The sequence below is a fragment of the Vanellus vanellus genome (genome assembly GCF_965231255.1).
Source record: "Vanellus vanellus genome assembly, chromosome: 1".
NCBI lineage: Eukaryota > Metazoa > Chordata > Aves > Charadriiformes > Charadriidae > Vanellus > Vanellus vanellus.
The window spans coordinates 127,881,651-127,895,534 of record NC_138905.1 but is presented as its reverse complement, the minus strand read 5'-3'; the positions used below and the strand labels follow the sequence as shown (position 1 = coordinate 127,895,534).

The following is a 13,884-nucleotide window of genomic DNA, read 5'->3' as shown; positions in this document are numbered from 1 at the left end:
ATACATAAATATTGATGTACGAGGACATATTTGATGGCACTAATAGTTAGTGGATCTTAGGATAAATACTGCCTAATTAATCTGATTTTTGTCCCAATACTAAATCCTAGTATAACTTTGGTTTATTGCAGCACAATATTAGAGAGAAGTAAAGTGCAAGAGAAAGATTTCATTTATTTTAAATACATAACCATCAATATACTTTAGATACGTCAATGAATATAAGCAAAGCGAAAAAATGCTAAACTATAGCTTTAAAGTTTATTAAAAATACTAGAGTAAATGCTGGAAAGGACTAAATTAATAAATTCTAAAGCATCCTTACAGTAGAGAATATTTTGTTTTACTTAGTTTAAAAATTTAACTTTTTTTTTTTCCTTATAGTCCTTGCTTCTAGTGACAATAGAGGGCTTTCTTTACCAATTATCTGTATTTCAGAATATTGTAATATTCATATGTGTGTGTGAGAGAGAGAGGGATAGAACATGAGTGTTTACAATTTAAAATTTTTTATTTCATCAGTAAGTAAGGTGATGGTAAAAGAAACAGTAACTTTTTGGCTCTGCACAAAACGTGCTCTCAAAAACATCAAAATAATTAGCTGAAGAATTCTGAATAATTATTTTTTTACTTACAGCAAATCTTGGAACGCTTGAAAAGTTCCAGAACTGTAAATTGCTAATGCTCAAGAATATTTCAAGAGCTTGTAGGAGAACTATGGTAACTAAAAACTACTTGAATTGCTAAACCACTGTGCTGATAATGCAGCAATTGCACAATCAAAAAAATCAGTGAAGAATTGCACTATAATTGCTGACAGTCATTTTTTTTTCTTTATGGAAAACAGATTCAAAAAAACCCCAGAATTAATAACAATGAGTTTAAAATCTTGATCAATAAAGGTGACTGGATTGATGTGATGCATTGTATTCAGGTCTCTGCAAGGCACTCAATTAAATCTGTCAAAGTATTTCAATAAAAAGTAATCAGTTTTACTACAGATGGCATACATTTTTAAACTCAGTTTATCTGCTAATCTTAAAATATTCATAAATTGTCTTTCATAATTTTTATGGGCACCAAAGTGCTACTACTGGCTTAAAGCTATTTAAATTTTTTATTAGGGGAAAAGAAAATCATTGCTGGCAAGAACTACAAATAGCAAAAAAAAAAGTGTATTAATTTCAAGTCAAATATAGAATACAGAATCCTTCAGTGAGGATACTTAGTACATAGTATGCTCTGCATGACTTGATTCTTTAATTTAAGTGGGACTGTAAGAAGTATAGTACTGCCCTAAGCAGAATGCTTTCCTGGTTCAGGAGTAAATGGTGCGATCCAATGACCGCTATTGGAGATTAAGATAGCTGATGATACATAAATATATGAATTTATGCAAATCAAGGGCTACAAAAAAATTGCAATCAAAAGGTGTTTTGCAGGATGGGAAAACGACTCTTTTACAATGAAGAGTAATAAAAAGTCCTTAGCACTCTATGAAGTAATAAAAAATACATTTGAAAGGTGCAGAAACACTGAGTCAAAAATTACACATTTAAAATAAAAAATAAGCGTGTTCACATTTTTTCATAAGCTTCTGCTGAGCTTGGTTCTCATGTTATGTAAGGGCTTTGATACAGCAAGTTTTAGTCCTTTGGCTCTGAACGCACTGTCGTTCTACAGTACCCACTATTGTTTACAATGTCTTCAGCAAAGGCAGCAAGATCTTGTATTACCTTATTGATGCTGCAAAGAAACCCATAAATGATGATTTGTTCATGAATAACAGTCCCCAATGTCAGGGCTTTTCTCTTGCATCTATTTGTTCAGTTCTGATTTCTCTATCATACATTATATAACACTGTAACGTCAAAATATCATGGCTGACAATTTTTAAAGCATACATTCAAAACCAAACACCACTATGCACATCACAGAGATACAGTTCCCACTGACTGAGTTGACCACAGAAATATGTCACCACCAAGAATTTTAGAAAACACAACTCCTCTCCTCAGCTTTCCTTTGGCATATACACATTCCATAACAAAAAATACTAAGCTTGCCAAAATAATAATACAAGTATTCCTAGTATTATACTGAAAGTGAATAATTAAAAATTACATAAATTGTGGAGGTTTTCTTTTTTCTGATACAATATTGCTTCAAAAGCTTTCTTGGTCAAAACAGCATTGCAAATTTTCTACTTTATTACCTGGTGTTTAAACTTTTCATACAGCTTCAGTCCACATATTAATACCGAAGCCTCGTTTTATATTGCTTTAGAGAAGATGCAGCCCTTTAAAAGGAGGCAGGCTGTTTTATTTCCTAATAAAAATTGTACCTGCAACACCACATGTTAGACTGACTGATTGGCTATACGCTACAATACCACATCCCTGAATCCAATCAAGAAAGCAAGAAATAGTCAACTTTTTCCTTTCTGTATAATTTGAATGGACTATTTGAAAGATATGTACTGTACATGATTATTTTCCGACGCAGAAAGATGATAAAACCCCACAATATATTAACTGGAAACAAGAACAGAAGGCTACGAGCCCATGGAATTCACCACACAAATCTAAGAAGATACAGAGAAAAGATGGGTGACATTTATGTAAGCTATAGCTTTGGCCAATTTTTCTTCTGACAATTTTTCTACGACAAAACTTTATAATCTTTGTTTCGCATAGGAAAACCTCTATGATGATACATGTAAATTCTACAGAGTTTCTGTAAATCTTACTTCTTGTTAGTATACTGGGACTAAATGAATTGCTCCCTGCATCAATGAAAAGGAGGCAGAATAAACTTTGAGACACAGGAGAAACAAGTGAGCGGCAAATCCTGCCATCAACTATCATTCCTATACGGTTTTCTGGCATTTAATAAAGAGGTGAATTGTTTTATTTATAATTCTCACTGTCTGCTCTCAATGTGACGATGAAACCATGGTATGCAACTCCAGCTGCTCTAGGATCACCTTGCCAGGTGGTGGCACATACAAAGAGAGCAGCCCTTCCTCAGTGAACTCCCGTGATCCAGCAGTAGAGGTATGCCAGAGCCATTTCTGGTAAGCAAGCAACAAGAAGATCCTTCAAATTGTGGCTTTATTATAGATGAATTAGTCTCAGTTTGTTAGGTTGTCTCATCTGAAAAGGAAGTGCTTAAAGCAAAGGTACCAACAGGTGCTGGAAATACAGCAATGGCCAAAAGAAGCCACAGAAAGGGTCTTCTTCCCGCATGTGATTTTATTCTTCCACTGAAATTAGAGTGATCAGCAGTTCAATTTACAGAATTCCTCCAAACAAAGAAATTGACAGTATTTTGAAAATCGGATGCCACACAGTTGTCGAAGGGAAATAATGTGGCCTTCCATTACCTAAAGGGGGCCTACAGCAGAGCTGGGGATGGACTTTTACTAGGGCATGTAGCGATAGGACGAGGGGGAATGGCTTTAAACTGGAAGAGGGCAGGTTTAGATTAAACATTAGGAAGAAGTTTTTCCCTTTGAGGGTGGTAAGGCACTGGAACAGGTTGCCCAGAGAGGTTGTTGAGGCCCCGTCCCTGGAGGTGTTCAAGGCCAGGCTGGACATGGCCTTGGGCAACCTGGTCTAGTGGGAGGTGTCCCTGCCTATGGCAGGAGGGTTGGAACTCGATGATCTTCAAGGTCCTTTCCAACCTAAACCATTCTATGATTCTATGATAATGTTACACAAACAAGTTTAATCAACTCATCTACAGACCAGAATGTATTGGCATGATCTTCGCCATCTAATTAAAATTGTCCTTCAGCTCCACCTGACAGGCCCCAGCCTGCAATATACTGACCTTATTCCTCAATGTAAGCTTCCAAAGCTCCGAGCAGCATGGAAAAGTGCTGCCTACGAAGTCCAGATATACTTGAAAAATAAATGAAAGGTGATTCATAAAATTAGAAAGCTCCTTTCCAAAAGCTAGTAAATTTTTACGGGTAAAAGGACACTGACTATAACAGGTGTGTATTTTTTGCACAAGAAATATTGAAGCATTACGAGTTTTGGTCTATTCTGTAAAATTCTGGTCTATTCTACAGAAAGCAAAAATAAGAGTTTGATGAAAGATAAAGTAATAGGTAGAAGATGCTTAATCAAACCTAAAGGAAATTGCTCTATTACTTAGAAAAGAGATTGCTGAAGAATTTTATCTGGTACAGAACCTTGTGCGAGATGTTTATTAGCTATTATTTCTATGTTAAAGCTGTCACATGGCTACAAACCAGCCAAAGCATATAATATTAGCTCTCTATTGGAACTCTTCCAAATGGACTTTTGAAAAGAACTGGGCCCATTTTCGGCTTAGCAATCTTAAGTTATCAAGAAGGAAAGCAAGAGAAGTATATAATTTTGCAGCTATATAATTTTGCAGTGAAAAAGACTTTGAACGTAAAGGAAAAATGCAGACGATTTGCTCAGTACAACAATTTATATGGTAAAAGTCCTTTTATGAGAATTTATTTTAATACAACAAAAACAGTACTAGAACACCAAGGCTACAAAGTTTTATACTTACAAGTTAGGGAGTTCTAAACTTGAAATCATCCATCAGCACTATGACAGAGTCCTCAACTAGATATCTGAATAGTTGTTCTTTTTTCCCCCATAGGATAAAATTTACTCACTCTGTGGATAGTTTTTGAGCTTTGCTTTTTATGATCAATCATTCAACATGTTGGTTCCATGGACTATTTACTTCCTTGTAAACAAATTAATCAAACTGAATAAAGAATACCTTTCTTTTGGGGTGCTTAAATTATCCTTTACCTGTAGTATCTTGAATCCAGAAAGGACTAAGATCCCTGAATCCTAATTAAATCTCACTTGAATCACCTACATCTAATCCGTGATCCTCAAGCTCCAGACTGGCTGCTGAAAAACCCTAAAAGTGCCAAAAAATCATATATATATCAGCTTTTGACGAGTTTCCCAGGAGCTGGAAATTCTGCTTTGGGGAACAAATATGACTTCCCAGCCTTGCACAGGATGACGCACACAGACTTCCGTTCTCCTTGAAGACACAAAGTAATCACTTCCTACCTGCAGCAAAATTAGCAGTTGCCTTTCAAACCTGCGACAGTGGCCTTTCTGCCCTCCACCCCTTTCCCTCGTACAGCAGCTGAATGATTAGAGAGCACGTAAAAATTTCTGTGACATAACCAAAACTGTCCCTGCGCCAGAGGATGAATGAACATGATTTCCTAAGGTTACTGATTAAAGCTAGCACTGAGCCAGGGGGTGGATGGTAGAGAACTGGACCCTGTCTGTTTTCAAAGGATAACTTCAGCCTTCTATCAAGTTATTTTAAAGCATAAAATAAATGAATGGTTTTCTGAAAAAAAAAAAAAAAAAAAAAAAGCATTCGTGGCTTCCCAGCCTTTGAACCAATAACTTTTTTGTCAGGTGAGAGAGACTTGACTGTTCTCTCTTTCTCTCACTCAGTGAGAAATAATACTTCCAAACATAATGAAAAGCATTGTAACAGAAGTTAGGGGAATGAGAGAACATAGAAGATGTCGATCTGAACATGCCATCTCTGTCCCTTTGAAGGCATGTTTTTTACCACCTGTTATTAATTTGCTGTATGATAGATCCCTCGGAACCTCTTCTACTGAAACTTTCAGTATGTATAAAAGAATTGGGGATTTTCTAAGCCAGAAGATAATATTCCTAAATCTTTAAAGCCTGAAAAAAATGCATGAGTTAAAATACAGTACATCCTCAGTATTTCCTGGGGAACATTTTTGGTCACAAATTTCATTGAAATCTAAACCCTATTCAGAGAAAGTGAATTTTGTCAGGGCTACAGATTTAGCAAGAAGGCACTAAAATCTTCCTGTGGCACTACGCCAAGCTTTGCTACAAATGTTAATTCCTTTTCACAAATCACCTGTGAATTGAGATGGCATTATTACTTACATTTAACACATCAGACACTAAAACCAAAATGGCCAAAAGAGCAAACTAGTTTGGCACCCTCAGGGACAAGACTTAATAGCTTTTTAATGTTGAGAAAAAAAGCTGTCATTAATCTCAATTGTCTAAGGCAGCAGCAGAATCACGTGTTTGGAGTTAGGAACCCACAAAATCAAAACTATACACTGAGCATTTTGGATTAAAAGATTTATCCAACATCAGGAATCCTTTTGTTTATGAAGTTGTTCAAATCTAGGTTTCCTGAGCACTATTCAGTTACTTTACGATGGTCTTTTCTGTTCCCATAACTCCCTCTCAAACACACTCTCGTCCTTTGCTCTGCTGAGAGTTAGTACAATAGCTACTCTACAAGGAATAGAAAGACTGATTGTACTGTCTCATTCTCACAGTTGTGCTTTTCAGGTTCTGAAGTACAAATGAGCACCACAGAATTGTAAAATTATTACTCAGCATTTGAAAATTATGAAATTGGAATTGTTAAAACAATATTAATTTTTTAAAAAATCTTTTGAGGACAAAACATTAAGTATGACATGCTGATGTTAGTTAAAAAAAGCAAGAATCTTGCTATTGTATCATAAGAATACCAGTATAAACATGGAGTGATGCAAATTATTTGCAATTAGATATCCCTAGCCTCTACACATTTCAAAGAAGGAATCGGGTTCACTACATTCTATGTACGTACTCTTACCTTGTGGTCAACAAATTGAACTTTAATCAAGGCAAAGAATCACATTCTGGTCTCCGCCTTTAAATCTTTCATTCTAGAAGTGCTTATAGCTACAGCTATTCAACGGGCTTTGGAAAATGAAATTTAGACCCAAGAACTTGGTGATAATTCAAAATCTTTAATTAGTATTGAGTCAATTTTCCTGGGACCAATTAAATGCATACATTTGCACATATGCTGGCATTTTTGAAGAACCTGACCGGATTTTTCACAGTAATATACCTTTACAAATAAAAATATGAGCCATCTTAAAAAGCAGTATCACCAGTAATTATAGTGTTACTTTCAGAAAAAAGGTTACATTGAACAGAAATATAAGCATTGATATATAAACATATTTAATCATAAATTGATATATAAACAGATTTAATCTGCTAATTTTTTACCTTGAAAAACTCCTCGTCTCCACGGAGATACACTCAGAGTGTAAGCGACTTTGTCATCTGGTTCTACAGTAATAACAGGTGCACCACCCACTATTGAAAGATCTGAATATACCTGGTGAAGAGAATTCACAAAGAGGAAAAATCATCAAAAGCAAGTTACTGTTGCAAGAACACTATAGACACAAAATCCACTCTACTTGCTTTGAAAAGTAGAGTATGATATAAAGTATGTTACTAGTAAGTCCTAACCTTTATGCACATGAAAAGAATTCATACCATAAGAGTAGTGCTGGCATACACAGATCACATCAAGCACAAATTTCGAAGTCATTGCTCAACATTAGCAAAGTTATCTCACTTAGACCATGGAACTACTTACGTATGCGTAGAGTTGCACAGTCAGGCCCCTAATATGTTACATACATTTTCTTTAGAAGTGTAACAATTAGGTTCAACAGTAGTGATCCATCTAACCAGAGTGAAGCAAAACCTGAAGTGTTGTTTTAACATCAATTGCTATACCTAAAGTGATATTAAACCATGTTTTTTGATATGTCATATTTTGTAAATGCCACGTATATGATGGCATACAGAGTAACTATTTGAACAATGAAAACACCAATACAATTTTCATATGCTGAATTTTAGATTTTGTAAAGTATAAAGCTAATTGAAAGAGTATAGGATGAGAGTGTTTTTTAATTGCATCTCATTCCTTTGTCACTTGTATACGTTCGCTACAGGTAGACTCTATGATCAGCTAGCTGTTTATAGAAGAGACATTCAAGTCTGAGGCATTACCAACCATGCTGATGATTACCTGCTTAAGTCAGTGGTTGTGCAGAACACCAGCAGGTGGACTGTGTGAATGGTTCTGCTCACCCCCCTCTTCCATTACCTCTGCCACTGGGTGGAGTAAACTGCTGCTGAGTGATGGTATTTTAAATTGATACTGCAATTTCTGCAGTGGGCATCTGACTACAGGTGATGATTTTCAGCTGAGGCATGGAGTCCTTTTTAAAAAATAATTTCAGGATATCATGTAATACTGTAGCATGCTGTAATTTCTTACTACAATAAATAATAAAATTGTCTCTGTGATGGTTAGGTGGATTTTGAGTGAAATCACAAGTCGTCAGAAAGGTCTAATTTTTTTTTTTCCAGTTCATTTATTCATTTCATTAATGACTACAGCTAGCCTGTCGAGCATCCAAGCGTGACTTGGATTGTACAAAGATCTCCTTTGCAACAGTAAAAGCATTAGATGCATGGATCATTTTCTTCCTCCCCAAAGTTACCTTTTTTTTTTAGTGAATAAGTTTTGTTCATATTTTCTGTAGGAAAAAAAAAACACAATTTTAATATCATCTTGTCTTCTATTACAGCCAATCATTGCCTATAATGTTTTCCCTCTCTGGAGTACTTAGGTTAATAAAATTCTTTGTTCCAGTGCTAGTATAATCTGGAACTTCTATTCCAAGGAACACAGAAAAAAACCTGTAAGGCAACAATCTTCCTCTTCCCCAATAAATCTGCATTTCAAGCTGAATATTAGAAGTCCAACAACCAAAAAGAACAGGAAAAGAGACCAATTGTCAAGACAAAAACAGGCCAAAAAGTGAACAATGGAAAGCTTTGTTGAAGTGGCACTTGGAAAAAAAAAAAAAAAGAAAAAAAACCCAAACCCTAACTATTAACAACAAAGAGAAAGCATAGAAAAAGAGGGGTTGCTACACAGTGAGGATAGGGAAGTTTCACTTCATACAAGACAGAAAAAAAATTAGGTGTGATCCTATATTTATGGACTACTCCAGTTCACAGTGAAGTTAGTAATGTATATGAAGGTAAAGGTTAAGTACCTAAAAAATAAGGATAATATGACAGAAATGACAGCAAATGATTAGGGATAGGAATAAGATTAATTCAAACGAGAATTTTTAAGGAAAAAGCAACATTAAACAGATGCAAAAGTAGGGTAAATGTGATTAATTTAAATTGCATAAAATGCAGGAAAGTAGGGTTTCTGTCAAAGACTGGGCATATCAGACTAGTTTCTATCAAAAAAAGATAAAGTAAATGGAACATTACCGGTATAGTTGACTATAAACATGAAACATATATAGATTGCTGATGAATAAATATGGATGGGAAGTTTGATGATGATATTCCATCATTCAAGAGAAGTTCTGGCTACCTTTCCAAATGGAGTAGTGGATTAATAGAAGCTAAATGATCTTAAAAAGATGCTGTTAACCTTACTGAAGTGACTGTATAACCGAACAGGAAAAAGATGAGTATAAGCAATGAAGTAATGATAGTACATACATGGCCAGTGTTTCAGCGTTTGAATCCAGGTTGCCCATATCAAGAGACAAGAAGGAATTCTCCTTTCCCTCCCCTGAATCAGACTGATAAGAAAGATTGTTGGGCTTTTTGTTTTGTTTTTTTTCTTAGTGTTGAACATGTTTCGCTGCCTAGGATCATCTGGGATGTTTAAATAGCAAATATACTACAGTTTCAGTGTTCAAAGACACTGGTGATCTCAAAATGTCCCACACTTTTCCAGAAACACATTACAGTTGTCATCTATTTTTGCAGGTCCCATATTTTGTTTTAGAGCTAAGAAACATTTTGTCTTTCATGGTGTTAGGAGTCATACAGATTAAATGTTCTGTGAGTCTATCTAAATTAGATATTTACTACATGACTGCCTGTAATTCTCGGGGCTGGAGACCTGCTGATCCTTGTGGTTCCTTCTAGAATTATATTTCTATTAAGTGTTAATCAAGTAAGCCCATTTTCTTCTTGCATGAAGTACACACACACACATACGTACAAATATATATATACACATATTGTGCCACCACTGACTCTTGAGGAGGACTCTTCTTCCTTTTGACAATTTGTTTTTTAATAGGGGTGGGATGAGACAATGGACAGGCAATCATATCTTCTTGTCACCACACCTTATGAATTTCTTATTGGTCAGAATCAGCAGAAACTAACAGTTCTCAAATTTGGCTATATTTAAAAGAAATAAAATTTAAAAAGATACACTGTCCTGGTTTGAGGTAAAACAGGACCAATTTTGTTCAGTAGCTTTGCTTCTTAGCTGGGCCTCTTCTAACTACTGAAATTAACTGCATATTGTGCAGACAGTGTTCTCTCTCAGAGTGATAAGACCTATGTTTATAGTTGATGCCCAGGCATGAAACTCGTAAGTCTCTTTTTCCCTCCTCTGCCTCTCTCTTTGAAGAGGGGTAGAGGGGAGCATCTGTCGGTCCCATCTGGGGTCCCCCAGGTCCCCAGTAGCCGATCCAGCCTAAACCATGACAGAGACACACTTCCAACAGCTATACACTTATTTTGTCCACTGAGCTGTAACCTACCCCTGTGAAGGAAGGTAATATTTTCACTCTTGGATAGAGCCCAAAATGTTTTTTCCTTGACAGTCAATAGGCTTGCCATGCATGTTTTATGACTGAACTCCCTCAGTCCCTCAGTCAGGTAATTTTCCATAGACATCTGAAGTCTAATTCATGCTGATCCCATCTATAAGACCAGAAGGACACCTGTAGGAACATTTTTTTACCAAATAACTAGTTTAGGGCACTGGCCAGACCTGTGCATCTTAGAACAAACCTCTTGGCCCTAATCTGCTCAGAATGAAGAGATCAACTAAACATCCATAGAGAAAATGTCTTATTATTTTACTGCTGGCTTGATTATATGATTCTCCATTCCTTTTGCTGGCTGTTACAGAGTTCTGTTGCTGGGGGCCTAGTTTCTCCAGTTAGACGGAGAATCCAGATGGCTGTCTAAAACTATGGATTTCAAGGCAAGAAGTGTGTAAAAGAAAGCAACTGGCAGCTCAGAACTTTGTCACCTCTTTTATCCCTACTTATGAAAGCTTCCAAAGGCACTGAAGGGGTTGTTCTTTCATGGTATGAATTTAATCACATAAATCCTCTGAATCTATTGTTCAAAAGACTTCCCAGGACTAGAAATAACCTTGCTTTTAACAAGCTAGAATCATATGCATGAGCTTGTGTGCAAAGTTTTATAAAGTATTATGTGCATATATGACAGGTATAAAAATTATACTGTTTATATTAATTTAAAAGCTCAGTTTACTTTTAAGGTCCTTTTTTTCTTCCATCACTCTAATCCTTAATGAAAGCAAAGATTCATCTTTACATACATTCTGCAGAATTCATGATGGAATGATAGGTCTGCAGATTTCTGATTTCTCTTCTGACTACTTTAAAATAACTGAAGTACATATTTTGAAAAATTCTACACTAAAGCATTTAATTTGGCTGGTTTAAATTCTCCTATTTTCATGAAAACTTCTAGAAGCTAGGTACCAGACATCAGAAGGTAGTTTACAGTCATTATCTTTCCAAATGCAGAGTATATTCCCCACAAAAAAATAATGCCATTTTGCATTATAAATAGTTGTGCATCTCCACTGCTCCCTTGGTAGTAAATCACTTCATCACTAATTTATAGAGAATAAAATCCTTTTTGTAAAGACAGAGTTAGACTTGTTACCTTGAGATAGCTCTAGTTAACTCCTTATCTCTGTGCATAAACTCTCTTTTCACAATTTGTCATTCATTCATTTGATCTATTTAATCTTTTCACCTTTTGAACTCTGGAAATAATTTAATGTTACTTGAAATATTTGCTAAAATTTGTCAATTGATTTTGCTCTCTATGCACATCTAATTTTCCTTCTTTCTTTCCATGTGTTTTCCACTATTCCTACCATATCTTAACAGTAACTGGACTTAAAAAAAAATATTATTTTTCCACCTGATAGTGTTCTTTTGCCCCCTTGTGTCTAAAATTTAGTCTTCTGTGGAAAGGGTCCTGGGGAACCTGGTGGACAACAAGCTCAATATGAGTGAACAGCATGCTGCTGCAGCAAAGCAAGCCAACAGAACTGGGTTTGTTCAGCCTTGAGAAAAGAAGGCTTAGAGTAGATCTTATCACCATGTTCCAGTATTTAAAGGAGATGGAGACTCACTTTTTACAAGGGGTTACACAGAGAAGATGAAGGGTGATGAGTACAAGTTACTCCTGGGGACATTCCGTTTGGTCACAAGAGGGAAATTTTTCACAGTGAGAACAATCATCCTTTGGAATAATCTCCCCAGGGAAGTGGTGGATTCCCTCCACTGGACACTTCTAAGATTCAGCCAGATAGGGTGCTGGATCATCTTGTCTAGACTGTGCTTTTGTCAAGAAAGTTTGGACCAGATGATCCTTGAGGTCCCTTCCAACCTGGTATTCTATGATTCTTCTTGCTAATGTTTTGGTTTAACAAAGCTTCTACTAATTCAGTTACAATCATGCTACTCCATAAATATACATGCTTCTAATGTGCTACACAGCCCAATCCCAGAATTTTAAAATTCTTAATAGCCTTTCTCCTGTCAGTCTGCCTTCTGCAATGACATTTCCCAAACTCTTCCTAAAGTTCTCATATGAAGGTGTATCCTATTGTCCTCACCCAAATGCACAGCCCATGTATGGCTTCACAGTTGCATGCCAAGGTGAAATCTGACTGCACATTGCCATTTCATGCAGTTTTCCCTTCGAGTGTAGAAAGACAGCCACGGTATGCTTCAAAATGCCCCAAGTGTAAATGATCGGAGAACTGGGACTGCAAGATAAACTGCAGTGTGCACTACACTCATCCCATCCTCTCCAGTAAGGACACAAAGAGATTTCCTTAGTTCTTTAAGGTGTCAGGAAGATTGTAAGACTGTTTTAACTTATGCAAGCCAAGCCAAAGGGTGGGAATTCTTTCTCTCTCTGTTTTCACAAAACACATAATAAGAAATTAAAATAGAAAACTTGCACATCTTAAATGACAAACTACCCAATGAATTCAGAAATAAACATCTGTCAGCAGTACTGTATTTATACACATAGTTTCATGAATACTATTTATGCTGTAAAGCAATTAGTACGAAAAAAGAGACTATGAAACATGGGTAGGAAACACAACTGATTACTGAAGGGTTCTTGTATGATCTGGAGTTTCACATGAGCAACCTTAAATCTGAATGCCTGTTTCTGTATTAATTTAAGCATTGATATAACTTGATGCTGAATCAACTAATCTACATTACTCTCTAAACCTCTGTGCCAAAAGATAAAATCATAGTTCTGTTCATAATTTTGTCAAATTCACAAGCCCAAATATGCAGCAACTCCCCACTACCACACACACATTGCTTTTGTATCATCCTCCCCGTTGACTTTCCCTGACCGAAAATCCTGACATAATGTACTCCAGCTTCTAACACCCACTGAAGGTTTACGCTGTCATTGACACTGCTTCCTCATCCTTCTGTTTAACTGCAATACATTGGGTTGTGTTTCCATAATGAGAGAGATATCGATACAAATGCTGTCTTAAGAAATTAGGGCAAAATAGCAAAATATTGGAGCTATTCTGACTATTTGTTTAGCCCTAGTGAGATATAGTGAAGCTTGAAAGGAAAGAGCTTTAACAAATTGATGTTTGCTCCACTGTGTTCTGCCAGAATCCAGTGTAAATAAAAACTAATGGACAGACTAAGGTCTCACTCAAGTACTTTCTGGAGTGAAAGTAGGAATGATTTTAGGATCCCAATAAGAACTTTTGGGTACCACAATTCCCATTGCTTTTGGAAGTCAAGAAGATTCTGAAGTGAACTGAATTTGTGGGCGTTATTCTCAGGGGAAATTACTAATTGCCAGTTACTACTGGCTGTTCCTGTAACATCACACTGGA

The 13,884-nt window shown here is 36.1% G+C and overlaps 1 protein-coding gene across 1 annotated transcript in view; it reads right to left on the bottom strand.

Moving 5' to 3' along the window:
- CFAP47 (cilia and flagella associated protein 47) overlaps positions 1–13,884 on the bottom strand; it is a gene marked incomplete at both ends in the record, with an annotated part of 360,013 nt that overhangs the window by 155,789 nt on the left and 190,340 nt on the right. Inside the window, one exon of the mRNA XM_082490749.1 lies at positions 7,095–7,206. Within this exon, the coding sequence (XP_082346875.1) occupies positions 7,095–7,206 (112 nt within the window). The remainder of the gene's footprint in view (positions 1–7,094; positions 7,207–13,884) is intronic.